The sequence below is a fragment of the Neolamprologus brichardi genome, chromosome 23 (assembly GCF_056152115.1).
Source record: "Neolamprologus brichardi isolate AB-2024 chromosome 23, ASM5615211v1, whole genome shotgun sequence".
Classification (NCBI taxonomy): domain Eukaryota; kingdom Metazoa; phylum Chordata; class Actinopteri; order Cichliformes; family Cichlidae; genus Neolamprologus; species Neolamprologus brichardi.
In genome coordinates, this window is record NC_142125.1 from 42,508,695 (window position 1) to 42,530,847 (window position 22,153).

At 41.2% G+C, this 22,153-nt stretch overlaps 2 protein-coding genes across 2 annotated transcripts in view; both read left to right on the plus strand.

Annotated features, from left to right (window-relative positions):
- The window catches only part of LOC118455093 (muscarinic acetylcholine receptor M4-like), a 71,291-nt gene that overhangs the window by 15,221 nt on the left and 33,917 nt on the right, over window positions 1-22,153 (plus strand). The gene's annotated exons all lie outside the window — the stretch shown is intronic.
- LOC148096508 (uncharacterized) lies at window positions 15,066-16,801 on the plus strand. The gene has a single exon (XM_087836240.1). The coding sequence runs from the start codon at window positions 15,066-15,068 to the stop codon at window positions 15,759-15,761; it is 696 nt and encodes a 231-aa protein (XP_087692366.1). The 3' UTR covers window positions 15,762-16,801.

A 22,153-nucleotide genomic window follows, 5' to 3' on the forward strand; every position in this document is an offset into this window, starting at 1 on the left:
CCAGACACTATGACACCTCCGTAGCACATAAACTGGATTGGTTTCACATGTGTTTCCCCCAGCCTCCACACACTAGGTCATATTTGGATTGAAGTACTGTTGAGAAATATAGCATGTATAATGATTTTTTTTTGTTTTTTGAAATGTCTTTTAAAAGCAAAAACACACTCTGGGAGAGGGGCTGAGTTTAGCAGTTATTAATGATGACACACAAATCTTTCTTTACTGTCCCTGTCAGGACTCTCGCTGCAGCATTTGGATCAACTGAAGGCTGTTAAAGGAAATTTGAGAGCATCCTGATAACAATGAATTAGAGTACTCCAAGGTGTAATAAATGCATTAGTTCAGTGTCACTTTACCAATATTACACATGTGAAAAAAGGCTGTCCTACATGTTTGTTTAATTAGCACTTTGGAGAATATATCTGCTTTAAAGGCACATATGTTTGAATTATACCAGGGAGTCAACCATCTGTGATTTGCCACAGCGTCCAGCTTTGTTTGTAGTGAGTATGCAACAGTATTAACAAGATAATACACCTCTGTGTGCGTAAAGTTTAAGCGGCTGCTCGGCATAGTTTTGGCACATGACAACAGTAGAGGAATTATTTCCTTAAACTTACAGCCCTTTCAGAAAGACGTCTACTGTAATGACATCAATTATCCAGTTGTGTGTAGTCTAAATGTTATTAAGAAATGATTTGACAAAAGAAGGTTTTTGTGAAATACTGTGAAATGCTCATTGTCTTATGCCACATGTCAAAACAAGACCTAGCGTATGATTAATTCAAGGAGTCGCCTCCTTTCCATTTTAACAAAAGCCAGCTGAGTCTAATTGTTTTCAGCATTTCAGTCGTTATTCTAGATGAATGTTAAAATCACATTCAAATTCAAATTTTATTTGTCACACACACAACCATACAGAGTGTGACATGAGGTGAAATGCTGATTGCTGTGCAATGCCATTAAATGACAGTAAGAATTGACGGTAAGATTTACAGATTTACAGATTACTACAAAAATTTACAGATTTTAACTTAGAAATTTACAGTAAAAATGTTCAAATAACAGTTTACGTAAGAAATGATTAATAAAAAGAAATGATAAATTATAAGAAGTGTGCAAAAAGAAAAACCAGAGTGCGTGTGGTGATGTGTGTGAAAGAGTCCAGTCCTACACCTGGTTCAGGGCCCCAATAGCCTGGGGGAAGAAGCTCCTCCCCATTCTCTCTGTTTTGGCCTTAAGGGAGCGCAAGCGCTTCCCAGTGTCGTCAGCAAACTTGACAATGGAGGCGATGTGGCTACACAGTCATAAGTGTCAATATCATACAGTTCACGGTAATACCGGTGTAATGTTGGGCAACGATAAGAAAATGAAATATGGCGATAGAATATGGGTAAAACACGCATGCGCAGTACCTTTGTTTACATACGCACATGGCGGAAAAAGCATGGCGACGACGGAGAACGAGAAGGGCGAAAGCGGATCGTTGAATGAAACGGATGAATCAGAACTGGTTTGTAAAAATGTTGCAGCTTCACTGGTGTGGAACTGGTTTAGCTTTCGTCCGTCAGATACACAACAAAGCACTATTTTTGGTAGCGCATGCTAGCGGGCCGTCGTTATTACCGTGCTTTTTGGAAAATACGGCACACTTAAAATCAATCCTTTGATTTTTCTGAAAGTCGACAGAGCCCCTTATAATCCCGTGTGCCTTATGTATGAACTCTGGTTGTGTTTACTGACCTCGAAACGATTTTATGTCGTAGACGGCGCTCGAAAATCTGTCAAACGTTTCAGTACGACTTTGCTAAGCTACGAAGCCGCACCGCTTGATGGATTGTCGGAGCATTACGGCTATCGTAGGCAGAGCCTCGCGGAGTGATACGTACTGTGCTTCAACATAATGTTACCGTATTGTGTGTGTATAACCTCTTTTTAAGTTTTGTGGATATTATACATGGTTATGCTGAGGATATGTCGGCCAGTTTCCACTGGAAATGCCTTTTGGTTAAACTGTCAGCAAAGAATTTGCTCTGTTACATTTTTATATAACTTTAATGCACATAAAAAACAGCTGCTTGTTTAAGTGAAAATACATTGATGGGTTTTTTGCACTAATAAAGTTGTGGAGTTGTAAAGTATTTTTTCTAGTGTCAATTATATCGTCAGTTATATCGTTATCGCAAATTTTCAAATGTATATCGTGATAAATATTTTTGGTCATATCGCCCTGCTCTAGTGTACAGTGAGTACAGCAGGGGGCTTAAAACACAGCCCTGGGGCACTCCAGTGCTGAGTGAGATGGAGGGGGAGACTTCCTCACCCTCACTGATTGGAGTCTGTCTGTGAGGAAGTTGAGGATCCACTGACACAGTGATGAGCTGAGTCCTAGATCCTTCAACTTGGTGAAAAACTTAGAGGGAATTATTGTGTTGAATGCTGAACTATAGTCCACGAACAGCATCCTAACATAATTCCCTCTGCCAGTGTCCAGGTGACTCAGGGATGTGTGGAGCAGGTGAGCTATGGCGTCATCTGTGGAGCGATTAGTCCAAACTGAAGTGGGTCGATGTTGGCAGGAAGTGAAGAAATGATGTGATCTCTTCACAGTCTTTCAAATCACTTCATCACAATTGAAGTCAGTGCTACTGGGCGGTAATCATTGTGGCAAGCGGGCTGTTGTTGAACTCTTTGAAGCACGTGGGAACCACAGCTTGGGCCAGGGAGAGGTTGAAGATCTCCATGAACACCGGAGCTAGCTGGTCAGCGCAGGCTCTCAGGACCCGGCCAGGGATTGCATCTGGTTAGGTGCCTTCCTCGTGTTCACCCTCCTGAAAGCTTTCCTCATGGCATGCTCTGTGAGGATGAAGGCGTTGTCTTCGCTGGTGCCATTTCTTGTTTTAATTGCTGCAGCGTCTAAGCTAGCATAAAACATGTTAAGCTCAACAGCCAGTGAAGCGTCGGCATTCATCATTGAAGAAGCTGGTTGTTTGTAGTCCGTTATTGTCCACAGTCCCTTCCACAGGCTCCTAGAGTCGCACTGTCGTAGCTGTGACTCCAGTTTTTCCCCGTACAAGACGCAGCCTTGTATAGGTCCATATTACCGGAGCCCTTCATTGTAGGCAGCGGTGCGCGATCTCAGAGTGTCGTGGATGTTTCTATCCACCCATAGCTTCTGGTTGGGAAACGTTCAGATGACAACAAAGATGGCGCCGGAGTGAGGTCGGCTGCCGTGCTGGATGCTCTGACCCAGCTTTTCCACTTTTTGCTGATTTTCATTACTTTCTGCTCAATCTGCCTTAATATTGCACGGGCATCATGGAAAACACACATTTGCAACAGTAGAGACACTCTGGTTTATATTGGTGCACAACATACATACATTTCATCCTGCTTACCTCTGGACCCAACCGGGCCAAGGGAGATCCTGAGAGAGAACAAAGGATGCGACGCTAAGCGACAGCCTCGAGGGAAATGAGCCGGCATCAGGAATAGGCTACGGGCTAGCGCACACCGTGCACCCATGCCCAGTATCCTGCTAGCCAATGTTCAATCCATCGAGAACAAGCTTGATGACCTCAGAGCCAGAATTACATTCCAGAGAGACATTCGGGACTGCAACCTCCTCTGCTTCACCGAGACTTGGCTGAACCCAGCGATACCAGACCACGCCGTGCAGCTGGCGGGGTTCTTTTTGGTTTACCGTATGGACAGGACAACGGAGTTGGAAAAGAGGTGGTGGAGCGTGTTTGATGGTGAACAACAGATGGTACGACAGCACAAAATTTCTCCACTCTCACGCTCTTGCTCACCCAATCTAGAACTTTTGATCGTTAAATGTCGCCCTTTCTATCTCCCTGCACTGCGGTCATTGCCTGCACTGTTTGTATTCCGCCTCACGTGGACTCAGACACTGCCTTATGTGAGCTACATGAGGCTCTCACACAGCAACAAGCACTTCACCAGCACGCCGCACTCATTGTTATGGGAGATTTTAACAGAGTAAATCTTAAACGGACAATACACAACCTTCACCAGGACATCACCTGCCCCACCAGGGGCACTAGGACATTAGACCACTGCTACACTCCGTTCAAGGACTGCTACAAGACTCAGCCTCTGCCGGCATTTGGAAAATTGGACCATGCCGCCATCTTCCTTATGCCTGCTTACAAACAAAGGTTAAAGCAGCAAGCACCAATCAGGAGGGAAGTCGCACGCTGGATGGACCACTCAGTGGCTGCGCTGCAGGATACACTGGATGACACAGACTGGGACATGTTTCGGCGCAGCTCTGATGACATCAACATGTTGACGGTTGTGGGATTTATCAGCTACAGTAATTATTTTATCTGAACTAAGCCCAAAATCTGAGGAAAACAACAATAGCAAATTTGAATTAAAAACTGAGTGAGGACCAGGTGGACATTAAACTGCGTTAATAAAACTGTTTTCTGATTTTTTTTTTCAAGAAGGATGGACTTGGATAAGAGTAAGGATTTTAAATTATTTAAACCACTGATCGCTGCCTTGTCAGCCTGCACTTCAAGGATTTTAACAGTTTGTGTTTGCAACCCACCTAAAATTTGCCTCATGAAAATGAACTGCTGTTCCCAAAGAATGTCAGTAGGTGGCACTATGAGATTGTTTAGTGCTTGTGAACTTGAGTTGATGTAGAGAAGGAGAACAACGCTAAGGCTACGTATGCTAGTCAGAGCTACTCACCGAAACTTTTTCTTTAATCCTTATTTAAAAAAGGTTATGAGTGAAGACACGAAATTGGATTTTACTTTTCCGCTTGTTGGGAAACGCGGACACTTTTTGTTGATGCTGATGTACCTCTGTTTTTGTGGTTTCTGTTCATTTCCGGTTGATGCAGGAAGGTTTCCAGCCTACTTAGAAGTGACAATTGTGTTACTTCTTGACAGATAAGCTCATGAGATCTCAAAACAATACACTACCCGGGTAGTACTACTAACATTAACACACTACACACACACTTCGCACACCTGAACTGAAAAGACTGAAAAGAATCCTGAACTCTGAAGTCTGGACTATGAAACTGAATACACGGACTGACAAATATGGACTGGAACTGTTGTGAACTGTTGAATGACTGTTTATGGTTTTGTTTAAATAATCGTCAACTGTTCTTTTAGCTGTGTGTCTTTCGCTCCTTAGCCAATTCCTAGAGACCATAAGCCCAAGATCCTAACTTTCTCTACATTCTGTAGTGGTAAAGTATCGTGTGTTACATCAGAGGTCCCCAACCCCCGGGCCTCGGACCGGTACCGGTCCGTGATATGTTTGGTACCGGGCCGCAAGAGTTGAGGCTCAGGTGTGAAATGTATGATTTTCAGGGTTTTTATCGGTTTTCAGCGTTATTTTGTTATCGTTTTTATCGTTAACTCGGCTTTCCTGGGTCTTTTCACGTGTGTTATGAATAAATCTTCTGTTTTTCGGTACCGGTACTAGTTTTATTTTGTTGTATTTATCCGCGACACCTTAAAGGCCGGTCCGTGAAAATATTGTCGGGCATAAATCGGTCCGTGGCGCAAAAAAGGTTGGGGACCGCTGTGTTACATAGTACCTTTTTGTGGTGAGCCAGCCACGAAAAGGTACAGCTAACATTGAAATTACAGGATTCTGCACACTTTAGTTAATTTTGGGATTGTGTGATTATTGTGATAAGCTTTCAATTAAGACAACATTGAAAAGAGATGGATTTGGTATAGAACTACGGGGTGGATGTTAATCGGTCCATCAGTATTACTGGAGTTACTAGTCTAGATTCTGATGCTGATATTATTGCTTCCTTGGAGAAGTATGGGGTGGTAACAAGGATTCTGATGGTCCCAAATGCACAACCAGAGTGTGGGGAAACTGTTATTGCTGAGTTTGACTCAGATGGGTGATAACGAGTCAGAATTTCCCCTTGAGATGTGACCAACAAGAATGTAAAATGGCAGGCTAGTCGCATTGAAAGGTCAGAACTGCGTCATACTCCTGAGTCAGACCCTGTTTTGACTGACTCAAGTGATGAAACTGACGTTGACGGTTATTCTGACCACAGTACTACACCCTTGATAAAGACAGCAAAGCTGAAGTATGACCACAGACGGCCCCTTACATCCCAGCCAGTCACCCATTCAGCTAAATCTCAGCCTTGTAGAGAAGTGGATTTCGAAACATGGTGTTTACATGTTCAGTGATGGCACTCCAGTTGACATTCAACGGAGGAAAATACTAGAGAGTCTTGTGAAGCAACTTGGTTATTCAGCACATCCACGAGAATATGTCAAGCTGCTAGATTCTGCATATGGTCTTATGGGGGATGGTGAGGAGATATTTGCCAGGTTCCTGAACACAAATCAAAATCCAGACGAGAAAGCATCTGATTATCTACAGAGGCTGCAAGCTCTCCTTAACACTGCTGTAGGCAGGAAGGGTGTGATTCAAGCAGATGCAAGTCAACATTTGCTAAAGCAGTTCAAACGGGGTTGTTGGGACCATAACTTGGTTCTGCAACTGAAACTAAAAAAAAGACCATGCCTGAGTTTGCAGAGATTCTGCTAGAGCTGAGGACTGAGGAAGACAGAAGGGCTTCTAAACTGGACAGGATGCAACGTCATTTTGTGTCTAGTAAGACAAAACCTATTGTGCACATGCATTCTGTTCCTGACTTCCCACATCACACTGACTCAAGTGCAAGTGTATTGCAGGCCTATATCTCTGAAACTGAGAGTCTAAAGAAGCAGGTTGCAGAACTGCAGCTGGAACTGACAACAAAACCACCTAAACAGCAAAGAAAGCGACAAGTTATAGCAATGGAAAAAACACAAGAGCCACCCGCACCTGTGGTTGAGACTCCAAGTTCTACCACAAACCCCAGTGAGAGCTGAGCCTATGGCTTGGTTCTGTTTTAGGTGCGGTGAAGACGGTCACATAGCCAGGAACTGCAAAAAACAAAACAAGGCTGTGGCTGATCAAAAGTACAAAGAACTAAAAAGCCAGACAGGAAGAATGGAAAGCCCAGCAGCAAGGTCAAATGGTAAATGGCCTGCATTTGTATAGCGCTTTACTTAGTCCCTAAGGACCCCAAAGCGCTTTACACTACATTCATTCACCAGTGTGTGAATGAGTGAATGACATTGTAGCCACCGGGCCCTCTGACCACCACCAGTAGGCAAACATAGGGTTAGTATCTTGCCCAAGGATTTTTGGCAAGAGGCAGCCTGGGATCGAACCACCGACCTTCTGATTAGTGGCTGACCTGCTCTGCCACCTGAGCTACAGCCACCCCAAGGTCAAGCTTTAAACTGGAGCAGGTTCCGGTAATGGGACATATGGGAACCAAGAACATTCACAAGAGTCCCAAGTCAGAACAGAGATGTCAAAGTAAACGACGACATGTTGAATCCATTCTGAATCACCTTCCAAATGGACTAGTCAGATCAAGGTCTCTTGCAGAGGTTAAGATTGGGGAACTACCACATAGTTGCCTCATTGACTCAGGGTCTCAGGTTACCACAATTTCTAAATCATTTCAGTTGACCCACTTACCTTCTCATCTTCTTTTGCCATTAGATGATCTGTTAGAGGTTGAAGGTGCTGCAGGCCAAATTGTCCCATATCTTGGGGAAGTTGACATCACTTTCCCACAGAGTTTCACAGGGAAGGATAAAGTTGTAACTGTTCTAGCCCTAATTGTCCCAGATAATAGAGCAAATTCAGAGATTCCAGTCCTCACTGGTACAAATGCCCTCGACGTCTTGTATGAGGACTTCAATGAGCAAATGACCATTCCTGAGCATTGTATTTATGCCCCTCTCATTAGACATCTGCATGCTATCTACAGGAGTAAAACAACAACTGATAGTTTTGTGGGGACAGTCAAGTCACAATGTAAAACCAACATAGTAATTCCAGCTGGTCAGAAGCCTTAAATGGACGTGTCAAAAATGTCTGTGCAGGCCCCGGATCCACTCTTCAAGTCGAGCCCCGCAGCCAGTCCAGCCTACCAGGTGGCTTGATATTTTCCAGCTATGTAATGTCAAAGCCACGGCCGACATCCTTCAAAGTTCCCATTCTCCTAAAAAATGAGACAACGCATGATATCATTCTGCCAGCTCACCGACCTTTGGCAGAGATATCTGTCCCACTCTCAGTTTCTCCTGCAAGGTTTGAATGTAGGAATCGAACTGGAAGTTCAGAGCAGAAACATGCTCAGTGTTACACCACCCACAAAGTGACAAAATCCAGTTCGATTTTGGTGACTCACCCCTGTCAAATGAGTGGAAAGACAGGATCGCCGAGAAGCTAAATTCCATGTCTGATGTTTTTGCTAGGGGTGAACTTGATTATGGCCACACCACAGTGGTGAAACATAAGATTCAGCTCTCTGATCCAACACTCTTCAAACAAAGGCCACGACCCATTCGTCCCTCTGATTATGAAGCTGTCCGCCTTCATTTGGAGCAGCTGTGCGACAGCAACATTATTAGAGAGTCCGAGAGTCCATTTGCTTCACCAATTGTAGTTGTGAAAAAGAAAAATGGGCAAATCCGCCTATGTGTGGATTACAGAAAGTTGAACAACCAGACAATCAAAGATGCTTATGTCTTGCCCAATATAGAAGAGGCATTTACAGCTCTGTCAAGATCCAAATGGTTTTCTGTTATGGATTTAAAGTCTGGATATTACCAGGTCGAGGTTGAAGAAGAGGATAAGCACAAGACAGCTGTCGTCACACCCATTGGGTTTTGGGAATTCAACAAGATGCCCCAAGGAGTCACTAATGCTCCAAGCACTTTTCAAAGAGTTATGGAGAAATGCATCGGCTCCATGAACCTCAAGGAAGTACTGGTCTTTCTTGATGATCTTATAGTGTTCTCCAATACTTTGGAGGAACATGAAGAAAGGCTCCTGCGAGTTCTAAACAGACTGAAAGAATTTGGTCTCAAACTTTCACCTGAAAAATGTCACTTTTTTGAAAAGTCAGTGAGGTATTTAGGACACATTATCTCAGAACAGGGAGTGGAGACCGATCCTGATAAAATCTCTGCACTCACTACATGGCCCAGCCCCACAAACCTGTCAGAACTGAAGTCATTTTTAGGCTTCACCGGTTATTATCGCAGGTTTGTCAAAGATTATTCTAAAATTGCAAGGCCATTGAATGATCTGACAGCTGGTTATGTTCCTGCCAGGAAGCTGAAACACCACAAATCACCATCAAACAGCGACTTGAACCGCCCTTTTAATGAGAAATGGACTCCCTCATGTGAGGAAGCTTTCAAGACCCTCATTGAGAAGTTGACATCTGCACCAGTGCTTGGGTTTGCTGACCCCAGAAAACCCTACATTTTACACACTGATGCTACTTCACATGGACTTCGTGCAGCCCTATACCAGGAAGAAGATAGTCGGTAAATAGTCATCGGCTATGCCAGCAGAGGCCTGTCTAACTGTGAAAGAAGGTACCCCACTCACAAACTTGAATTTCTTGCACTGTAGTGGGCGATTACGGACAAGTTTGCTAATTATTTGTATGGAGCTGACTTCACCATCACTGACAATAACCCACTGACCTGCATGTTAACGTCTGCTAAACTTGACGCAACTGGACATCGATGGCTTGCTGCTTTGTCGAATTTCAATTTCAACATACAGTACAGAGCCGGTAAAAGAAATCAGGATGCAGATGGATTATGAAGGCGGCCTCATGTTTCTTTTGAAACTGATGACAGTACAACTGCTGAGGACGAGAGAGTAAAGCAATTTATTGCAAAGTTTATAGGAGAGGAAAACAGTGCAACATTTCCAAGGGATGGTATTTATCATTGTCATGTTTAGTGCTGTGGCAGGCAGGATAAAGGACCCAAATGCAGGACTCGTATACAGAGACGTAAACTCAAAAACTTTATTAGCAGAAAACAAACAAAACCAACAAAGGAAACTAAACCTAGACTGGAAACCGGAAAACTATGAAATAAGAGACTAGATAACAGGGAGATAGACGTTACCAGGGACACAAGAAACACAGAGCACATAAGAGCACATGGGATATATAATGACAACAGACTAAGAAAAACAACACGAGGAAATGGGAAACAGGAAGGAAACACAACTGGGACTAATCTGACATAAGAAGACGGGAAGGAAGGAAAACTGAAAACATGACTGTCAAAATAAATGGACTGGTTCTTATATAGCGCTTTTCTACTCTATCTGAGCACTCGGAGCGCTTTATACAACTAATTCATTCACCCAATCTAACATTCATACACATTCACACTCCGATGGATGTATCAGAGAGCAACTTGGGGTTAGTATCTTGCCCAAGGATATGGGCATGCAGACTTGAGGAGCCTGGGATCGAACCACCAACCAACCTGAGAGTGGATGTGCAGCATTTGGGTTGTGAAGTATCCTGAGCTGGGGTGAATATTAGTTGAGGAATTCTATAAAGAAGGGACTGAAGAGAAAGAAATTGGCCTTCCGGTGCTGGGAATGTGTGTTGATGTATTTTGTAAAGAAGAAAACGAGGAGAGAGATAGCGGGTTGCCAGTTTGCTCAAGAGCGATTTGAATGGTGTTGCTTTTCCACCAGGGTATAACCTCTCCAACCACTCTGCAGCCTTGTCTTATGACAAGTTATAACATGTCAGTGGCGTCGCATCAGGAGAAACAAGACCAAGCAACGCAACAAGATGTTCTCAGGCAGTGAGAATGTGTCAGGATATGGTGTTCTGCCGCTCTGCTGCATCCTGGGCATGTTGGTCAGACGTTTTGTTAGGTTTCATGTACAGCATGAAAGAGATGAAAATAGGCTGTGGAGTTCTTCGCCAGATGGTCTGAGGGACAATGGTGAGCATATTAAAAGGGTAAGTAGGATTCTTCAAGGATTAGTTGTCGATGGGAGAACAAACAGTTTCAAGTGCAAGAGAACATCTACAGACAAAGAACTAGAAGGATGTGTGGTCCTGCTCACAAAATTAATTTAAACTGTCTCCAGTAATTGAAGGTGTTGGGACACCATTCTGGACTATTCTGGTTGTCTTTTACCCCTGTTTGTTTCATGTATACTAATAGCATTTATGTGAGAGGCCTGCAAAAGTCATTATATGTAGAACCACATGAAACATTTACATGAAGCATAGAGAAGACATTAAATGGTTTACCAGCCATGGAAGTACTTGGCTTCAGAAGGTCACCACACTGCAGGCGTCATTGCCATTGAAAGATGCAACTTTTAATTTGCACGTTCAATTAAAATGAGAAAAGTTTGACAGTGTTGTCCTTGTTTGAGTAAAAGAATGATCAAAGCTTGTACTCTGTACAGCTGTGCATAGACTGTCCATAACAACTTTTAAAAAGTCAACCTGAAACAATGTTACGCAGTGTTATGGAGTATATTTAGATTTCCTGTCAAATACAGCAGCTGCTGTAGGCACATAAGGAATAAAACAGCTGAACAGCTGTGCTTGTATAATTTAATATAAATTCCTTTAGATGAATATTTCAGTATTGATACAAAAAGAATTCAGATAGTTGCTACGAGTGGAATGCATATGTGTGCGCCTGTGTTGCAGCAGCTTTCTGTCTGGAGCAGGAATGCTGTTTATGTATATATGTGTGTGAGATGGTGATGAAATCATTCGTAACACCTCTCATCAGCCTGTTGTGCACATTTCAAGATTATTTTGTTCTTTTGTGTGCATAGAACACAATAGAAATATCCTTTTTGGTGAAATTCACATGTTCCAGCAGCAAAGTGACAGGCATATCAAGCATGCAGATTCACACAAAAGTGAAGATTATAAAATAAAAAACAAGAAATAAGAGACTGTACAGGGCAAACTTACAACATAAGGGAAAAAGCAAGAAAGATACTGTACAGTAATAAAAATGCCACGCTCAGACTCAAATTTGCATCTGAGTAGGATACTTAAAAAAAAAAAAATGTACAAAAAGTGTTGAATATTTGTGCTTAAAAACAACAAAGACAGACTATTTAAAGAAAATTGAAAAACTGCAAATAAGAGCAGGGATAGAACAGAATTGAATCGAATAGAATAGAATGTTTTTTATTGTCACTATACACATGTACAATGAGATTAGGAGCAGACATGTAAAAAAGAGGAGAACGGTGCACAGCTCTGCGGCACTATATGTGCAAATATCAAAATAAATAGGATTATATATTTACAATGTGGGATGTAAACAACCTTTTGTGTGTGTTGGAAGCAGTGATGGTTATAAAGTCTAACAGCTGCTATATGATCATGCCTCTTTGTGCATCTAGTTCAGCAGTCTGTCACTGCATGAATCCCATGGGAGACGTTGTCCAAGAGGGACATTATTTTTCTTCTTCAAATATAGCTCTTCTGTCTTCTACCACCTGCACTGGGTTGAGGGGGCATCCTAGAGCAGAGATGGCCTTTTTGATGAGCTTATCCAACCGCTTCCCCTCACCTGTAGATAATCTGCTGTTCCAACAGACAATGCCATAAGTCAGCGGTCTCCAACCTTTTAGGCGCCACGGATCGGTTTATGCCCGACAATATTTTCACGGACCGTCCTTTAAGGTGTCGCGGATAAATACAACAAAATAAAAGTAGTACCGGTACCGAAAAAAAGAAAATTTATTCATAACACACGTGAAAAGACTCAGGAAAACCGAGTAAACGATAAAAACGATAACAAAATAACGCTGAAAACCAATAAAAACCCTGAAAACTGTACATTTCACACCTGAGCCTCAACTCTCGCGGCCCGTTACCAAACGGTCCGAGGACCGCTGCCATAAACGATGGCTGACGACACCACAGAGTCAAAAAAGGTCTTTAGGAGCACATCCCAACTCTCCAAAAGATGTCAGTCTCATCAGCAGGTAGAGTCTGCTCTGACCCTTCTTGTAACGAGCATCCATGTTGTGACTCCAGTCACTTCATTGGTCAGGTGAACACCCGGGTACTTCTAAGAGTCTACTATCTCAATGTGATGGGTTCCCCGTGATGATCAAGAGATGGTTCATCAGTACTCTGAGTCGTCCTCACCTGTGATGAAGCCAACTATGACAGGGTCATCAGGTCGTTTGTAGATAGCAGCCTTTGTAGTTGATGGAGAAGTCTGCAGTGAGGAGGGTGAACAGGAACAGGTGCAGGGCCCCAGTACAGCCGACCAGCCTGTCAGAGACACAGCCCTGTGTTTGGCTGCTTTGTGACCTAAAATTATTTTCTGCCTCTTCCAAATCCCACTGATGTTATTCTGCAGCAGTTGGTCCTCCGTCGTCTTCCTGTAGATGTTTTCTTCCTTCTCAGTTCCTCCTCCTTATTTCCTGATCTAAAAGCTCTCTTATTTTCCTTGTGGAGTGCATTTATTTCAGGGTTTATCCAGGGCTTGTTATTGGAGAAACACTCTACCTTCAACAGTGTTGTCCACACAGAAGTGAAATGTAGTCTGTGATGAGATCATGCTGTCGATGTTCTCCCCGTGAGGAGCACAGAGCTGAACTCACACACATGTTCACTTCTTAGATTTCCAGTCATGTAGCTTCACTCTGTACTGTTAATTTGTTAGCTAGCTTAGCCGCTAACATACAACTCATATACATGTTAATATATTATTTATTTTAAACAACAATGCCAAATTGAACATGAATTCACCAAACAACAATCTGCTCTGTCCACACACATTATTTGACTGTAGCGTCTGAGCTGTGTATTCCCTTTGTCAGCTTGCCTCAGAGACCTCCCCCCTCCCTTTCTGCAGGCATACATGGAAAGCTTAATGCGGGGATAGGATGGCAGACTCTCTCACAGAACACAGTCTGCATCCATGATAACAGAAAAAAATTAAGTCAGAAACAGCATGATTAGCATGAAAGGAGGGTGGTTGGCAAAAACAGCCTGCTGAGGGAACAGCATCTGTATGCAGGCTGAAACAGCGTAAATAGCACACCCTGTATGAGATTTACCAATAGGATTCACACTGGGTCGTACTGAGATTATCTGATTTGTAAGACTTTCTAGATCAGCTTGACTTGATACTGAAACCTAAGTTGCATCCAATCGCAGTGTGAATGTTAGACAGAAAGCACTTAGGCACAGAAGGAAAACTAGGTAGTTGTGTAAAAGTGAGATGCTTGAGTTGAAAAGTGCTATAAAAAAAGTCTATTAACACGAAAGGCAACAACTTGCTTTATAATTTCATTCTGACTGTAGACTTTTAATAAGTGCAGATGCAAATAATGTGCAGTAGTGTTGTTTTTAGTACTCATTATTCTTTTTAGACCTGACTGCAGCATCTGATACAGCTGACCACCTCATCAGTGCATTCAGAATCAGGATTGGTGCAGTGGCTCTCAAATTGTTCTCAAAAAGCAAAAAATTATTTAATATGACGGAAATATCAGCAGTGAGCACAAACATGTTGATTGGCTCAGGGTGGGTGGGGGTTTGCTCAAACAGTTTTTTGTAGTTTTGTGGAGAAGAACCGGGTCCCTGGGGGATTCCTGTGGGTGGTGCTTTTGTATATTTTGATACGGGCCATTCAGTTCCTGTACAACGGTAGCAGAGACTTGGTTGGTATTGTTGACATTAAGTCAGCACCCATCGTTGGGTCGCACTATGGCCGCCCTTTGTCACCAATTTAGTTCATAATTTTTAAGGACAGAATTGCTGGGCGTAGCAAAGTGGTGGCTCTCAGCCGGTAAAGGGTGGCGTGCCCACTCCGGGTCAGGTATAAGTACTGCCCTAAGTGGAGGTGTTCAAGAGTCTTGTTCACAAGGGAGACACAAGATTGACAGGTGGATTGGGGGGGCACTTGCACTGATGCATATGCTGTGCCAATCTGTTGTGGTAGCCAAGTGGTGGAGGGTCTCCCAGGATTTTATCTTTGCTTTTTACAGATGATGTGGTTCTGTTGGCTTCATGAGGTGGGAACTTGCTCAGCTGAGAGAGCTGAGCATAAAAGTGAAGCTGTGGATTTACTGGTCAGTCTACATCAGAGTTACTGTTACACTCACACGGAAACGGAGCGAGCGAGACAACAAACTAAATGGGGCCTAAGAGAACGCCGTCCGCTGAGGAAATTGAGGACATCAAAAAGTCACTGGACTTTTTAACTGAAGAAACATCAGCTATCAAGCTACAGCAGAAATATATCCTGGACATTGTCGAGGAGATAAAGTCGCTTCGCAATCAGAATGCGGAGAAGGAGAAACGGATTGTCTATCTGGAAAGCAGGGTCGCGGACCTGGAGCAATACACCAGAATGAACGATGTGATCATCACAGGGCTACACATAAAACCCCGGTCATATGCTCGGGCTGTGACTGCTGACAGCAAAGAGGACCATGGAGAACTGGATGTTAGCTCTGCAGAGCAACAGGTAGCTGGTTTCTTGCAGTCAAAAGGGATCGACCTGGACTGTAATAACATCGAGGCATGCCACCCTTTGCCCAGGAGAAACGCTAGTGATAAACCAGCTGTCATCATAAGATTTGTAAACAGGAAAAACAAGAATGCACTGCTGAAGCAGGGGAGAAAACTAAAGGGATCGAACGTCTACATGAATGACCATCTAACTAAATACAACGCTGACATGGCTAAGAAGGCACGACACCTAAAGAAACTGGGTAAAATTCAAAATACATGGACTGCAAACTGTAAAATATTTATTAAACTCAACGGTACACCGGAGGAAGCCAAAGTGCTGGTCATCAAACGCATCCAGGATCTGGAAAAATATTAACATGACTACAAATGCAAGGAGCTGAACAAACAATCAACATTCATCAAAGCAGGTAACAGAAGATAACAACGGAAGCTAAAGCACAACATATTAAATCATGGAACAATCAACTAATTTAACATCTGGGAATTATACACTGCTATCACAGAGGATTGCTAATTATGAGAATCTGGAGTTAAATGCACCACAAAACATGGAATACAATACACACTTTACAGAGCAGGACATTGATCCAGAATTGAACTTTTTTAACATCAGAAACATCAGCTGCTATTATACTGAAGATCAATTCAATAAAACTGTCAAGGCTGACTGCAAAATGTCCATAATCCACTTTAATAGTAGAAGTTTATATGCCAATTTTCACAAAATAAGAGAATACTTAAGCAAATTTGCACATCCATTCAGTGTGATTGCAGTATCTGAGACGTGGATTAATATGGAGAAAGGAGTGGACTTTGAAATAGACGGATATGAATTAAATGTTATGAACAGAAAGAATAAGAATGGTGGGGGTGTGGCTTTGTTTGTGGATAAAAATTTAAAATACAGGGTGGTGGAAAAAATGACGGTGGTGGTGGATAACATATTAGAGTGTGTAACAATAGAAATTAGTATGGAAAAAAAGAAAAATGTCATTGTAAGTTGTATATATAGAACACCAGGTTCTAATATTGAAATATTTAAGGAGTGGGTAGATAAAACATTTATTAGGACAAATCAAAAAGTTATGTTCATTTGTGGGGACTTCAACATAGACCTATTAAATCCAAACAAACATAGTATGACAGATGAGTTTATTAATACAATGTATAGCATGGGACTCTGTCCAGTGATTACTAAACCCAGCAGGATTACAGCACAGTCGGCAACCTTAATAGACAATATATTTACTAATGAAATAGAAAACAGATCTATAAGTGGTCTCCTAATTAATGACATCAGTGATCATCTACCTGTTTTTGTAGTGTATAACAGCAATTACAGGAAGGCCAAACAGGAAAATACAACAAAATACAAACGAGTGAGAACAGAGGAGTCCATAAATGCATTTAAAAGTGATTTACTTAAGCAAGAATGGGAGATGCTGTATAAGGAAAAAAATATTGATAAAGCATATGAGATTTTTTTAGGAAAATTTAAACTGTTATATGATAGCTGTTGCCCAGTAAAAAAATATAGTAAAAATCAAAAATATGTTGCGTGCCCATGGATCACAAAAGGATTACAAAATGCATGTAAAAAGAAAAATACCTTATATAGAGAATTTATAACAAACAGAAGTACAGAAGCTGAAAATAAATACAAGAAATATAAAAATAAATTAACTAGTATTTTGAGGTCATGTAAAAAGGAATATTATGAGAAATTATTAAATATGAATAAAAATAATATTAAAGGGATTTGGAAAACATTAAATACCATCATTAAAAATGGTTCTAGGCAGTCAAATTATCCTTCGTATTTCGTTAACAATGATAGAAATATTAGTAACATGAGTGATGTGGTTAATGAGTTCAATAAATTCTTTGTAAGTGTTGGGCCAGATTTGGCTGATACAATTCCTGATTTAACAGATTCTGCAGAGAAAGAAACTAAAATCAAATTGACTGTAATCCTTTTCAATGTTTTTAACGGTGGTAGAAGAAAAGGAAATCATTGATATTGTTGGGAAATCACAAACAAAAAATTCTACAGACTCTGATGACATTGACATGGAAATTGTTAAGAAAGTGATCAGTGGCATCTCCAAACCCTTAACACACATTTGCAATTTGTCTCTACAAACTGGTGCATTCCCAACACAAATGAAAACAGCTAAAGTAATACCACTGTTTAAAAATGGAGATAGACACCAATTCACAAATTACAGGCCTGTTTCTCTACTTTCACAATTTTCAAAAAATACTGGAAAAAGTTTTCATTAATAGACTTGACAAATTTATAGATAAACACAAAATAATAATGGACAGTCAGTATGGTTTCAGACCAAATAGATCAACATCTATGGCATTAATGGAACTAATTGAAAATATCACCAACAATATAGCTCAAAGACAATGCACAGTTAGTGTTTTCATTGATCTAAAAAAAGCTTTTGACACAATTAACCATGAAATATTACTTCATAAACTGGAGTACTATGGTATTAGAGGAGTGGTGCTAGAGTGGGTCAGAAGTTATTTGAGAGACAGGCAACAATTTGTGAAGATTGGTGAATATCAATCAGAGTGTCTGGACATTGTTTGCGGAGTTCCACAGGGGTCAGTATTGGGACCAAAGCTGTTTATCCTCTATATCAATGATATATGTAAAACATCTGATATATTGCAGTTTATTTTATTTGCAGATGATACAAATATTTTTTGTGCTGGAGAGAATTCACAGCAGCTTTTGGAAATTATCACACAAGAAATGATTAAACTAAAAACATGGTTTGACAGAAACAAGTTATCACTAAATTTGAAAAAAACTACATTTATGTTATTTGGAAATTGTAAAAAAGATGCCGGAGCAAAATTGTTAATAAACAATGTTGAAGTAGAGCAAGTTTCTGAAACAAAATTTCTGGGTGTGATAATAGATAACAAAATCTGCTGGAAACCTCAAATAAAGCATATACAAGCTAAACTGTCAAGAAGCATCTCTGTACTGAGTAAAGTTAAACATTTTTTGCCTTCCAAATCACTCCGGGTACTTTACTGTTCACTTATATTGCCATATTTAGAATACTGTGTGGAAATCTGGGGAAATACATACAAAACTTCACTTCAACCACTATGTAAAACTCAGAAAAAAGCAATCAGGATTATTACTAAAGCAGGATTTAGAGACCACACTAACATCATGTTCTTGAAATTAAAAATTCTGAAGTTTATGGATCTTATAAAATATAAAACTGCAAAAATTATGTACAAAGCCAGATACAATATGTTACCAGGAAATGTACAGAGGGTGTTTTTTGACAGAGACGGGGACTATGCATTGAGGGGAAAATTCAATCTGAAGACTCTTAAAGCACGGACACAGGTTAAAACCTTTTGTGTTACTATTTATGGGGTAAAACTGTGGAACAGTTTTACTGTGGACCTACAGCAATGTTCAAGCATTAGTCAGTTTATAAAGATGTTTCGAAAACTGATTTTGGAAGAATATGAAACTGATAAAGTTGATCACCCATTGTATATATAACTATGCTAAATTGTATCTAAATTATATCTATCACTGTAGCTATGTTTATACATGTTCTCCTTGTTTATTGTGTGGGGTAAGTGATGATGGGAATTAGGTGAATAGTGGGATTCAATAGAACGTTAAGCATGGGGTAGGGATTAATAAGTATGTTATACTTCTTCCTACTCCATTTCAGACCTAATAATTGTCATTTCATGTAATTGAGACTCTGTTTGATTTATTTATTTATTTATTTTTATTTTTATATATTTTTTTATTTTATTTTCTTTGTTTTATCTGAGCACATACGTGTGTGTACACAGAGTAAATGCAAGTATGTGTACTTGTGTATATATTGTTTTTTTTTTGTTTGTTTGTATATGTCTGAAATAAAGATACTACTACTACTACTACTACTACATTCCTACCCTTACATGAGCTCTGGGTAGAATCGGGTCGCAGGCATGATATGAGTGGCTGGGCGCTAACTTAGAGATAGGTTGAGGAGTTCGGTCATTCAAGAAGGACTTGGAGTAGAACTGCTGTTCCTCCACATTGAAAGGAGGCGGTTGAGGTGGTTCCATGATCTGACTCGGATACCTCTGAATAATGCACCTCCTGGGTGTGCAAATGGAAGGAGGTCCAGGGCAGACTAGGGAAGAGATTATATCTCTGGAGTGGCTTGGGAACATCTCGATGTTCACCCAGATAAGCTGCTAAGACTGCTGCTGTCCCTGCAACCCAAACCCATATAAATGATTTTTTTTTAAAGAATTGTGGCTTCATGAATAACTGTGTGTTTTATCTTCCTGGACAAAACTGGGCAGCACTTTCAGTGTTGCTTTCTTTCTGTGGGACACAATGTTTAATGTCTAAAGAGAAGACAAAAAAGTAATTCTGAAAACTTTTAATTAATTTCAGGTATAAAACGCCACTTAGCAAAATAGAATAGAATAGAATAGAATAGAATAGAATAGCCCTTTATTGTCATTGTACATGTTCAATGACATTGAGGTTGCTCCACACCAACTGTGCTGGAATAAAATATAAATAGTAGACAGGAATAAATAACAGCCAGGAGAAATATATACAAAAATAAAAGAAAGGCACATGATGAACGGACACACACTAGAGAAGAGGTTGCAAAGTGTGTGAAAGTATAGAGCCGAATAGAGTCAGTGGGTGTGGCCTGAGTAACGGCGGTTACTCAGATCATGGGTCAGATTGGGGAGGGAAGGGGTGTGGCAGGTTAGTGTTTGTTAACAGTCCGAATGGCCCAGGGAAAGAAGCTGTTTGTGAGTCTGATTGACCTGACGGCAGACAATGATTTTTTTGGGCAGTGTTAATTACCCTCTGTGGAGCTTTCCTGTCTCAGTAGTCACCCAAACACACTGGGAGAGCATGCTCTCCACTGAGGAGCGATAGAAGGACAGCAGCAGCCTCTGGTCCAGGTTATTCTTGCTTAGGTCACAGAGGAACTGCAGACATGAGTGAGATGAGATGTTAGGCATGTTTGACAATGAAGCTGGTTGGGTGGGCTGGTGTGCAGTCATAGATGTACAGAGGGTGCTTGTTGACAGTGGTGCCCATCCCTACAATGATGTGGCGAATGACTAGCCAGGGTTGAGGGAAAGATGAACAGACACATCCTTGATAATAACCTACTCAAGAGCATTCTGGACCTTGAACTGGGGAGAAGGTTCATGTTCCAACAGGACAACGACCCTAATCACAAGATAACAGAGGACTTTCAGTGGCCCAGCCAGAGCGCAGATGTGAACTCAATTTATTATCTCTGGAGAGATTAGAAAAGGGTTGTTCACCAACACTCCCCATCCAACCTGATGGAGCTTGTAAAGAAGAATGGGAGAAACGGCCCAAGTAATTACTCAAAACATGTGAAACACAGCAATGACAACGGTGACCAGCAGGGGAAAGAAAAAAACAAATCCTGCAAAAATAAAAGAGATGCAATAAGAACAAAAACACAAAGGGTCATCAACTGCTGCACTTGTAAGAAAAAAACATTAAAAAAAATACATCGCAATGACAACCAGCCAATGGGTCAATTTTACATTAAAAATATGGAGGGGGGTGGTCAAGCAGGCACAACTTCAGGAAGAGATAAAACTTCTGAGGTGGCCAGCGTACGACCCTGATTTTGTACCTGCCTCCCACAACAGTAGATTTAGACAGTGGGTGTGGCATGGAATCACTGCTGTGTGTTCAGTTATCGTAAAATCTAAAATTATGGCTTTTGATACCTTATGCAAGACTTACGGCCTTGAGAAACAAGACTTTTTCCAATACTTGCAATTCCGTGACTATATTGGCAAAAGAATAAACAGCTGTGACTTCTCGATTGTTAACATCTTCATTGACACTTATGACTCTGGGAGTAGCAAAGCCCTGATAAGTAAACTGTACAAATGTATAACTAAACTCAAAAGGGACTCAACAATTTACATAAAACAGAAATGGGAAAAAGAAATGGACATTGAGATTACAGAAGATGGGTGGACACGGATTTGGGAAACACAGTTTACCACAACTAACTCCAACATGTGGCGGGACTTTTGTTGGAAGAACATTATATGCTTTTTCATAACACCTAAACAAAAGTCTAAATTCAGTGCTACACCTGCGCTTTGTTGGAGAAACTGTGGGGAAGTCATGGCAGATCATGGACACATATTCTGGTCCTGCCCATCCATACGACCCTTCTGGACGGAAGTTGCAAAAATAATCACAAAGGTACTGGGATTCAATGTGACTTGTACATTCGCATCATTGTATCTGGGATATTTTGCAGAAGATTTAGTTACAGACGATGTTTATCTCCTGAGAATTTTCTTGGCATCTGCGAAGAAGGCTATAACAAAACGCTGGCTTTGTAAAGACCCTCCCACTATAATACTTTTTACCTCTATAGTGGAAGACATCAAATTGATGGAATGTATGACCTTCACCTGCGACTCCAGGGAGACTTGGGGAGGAGACGTTGGAGAAAATGGCTGGGCTTTACAAATTGTGGCAGCACTCTTTAACCCTTTAAAACCGGTCAGATCTGGCACGCTCCATTTTGCTTAACTATTTTTAAATCCCGGTAGCTCTGCAACCACGTGAGCTAGCACAATAATTTTTTTTGCATATGAAACCGGAGGAGTTGTACTTACATCTTATGCCATCAGCTTGTCCTCGGTCACAGTTTCCTTCCA

Excerpts from the sequence above, each read along its gene's own strand:
- LOC148096508 (XM_087836240.1), top strand. The coding sequence starts at position 15,066 with ATGGGGCCTAAGAGAACGCCGTCCGCTGAGGAAATTGAGGACATCAAA.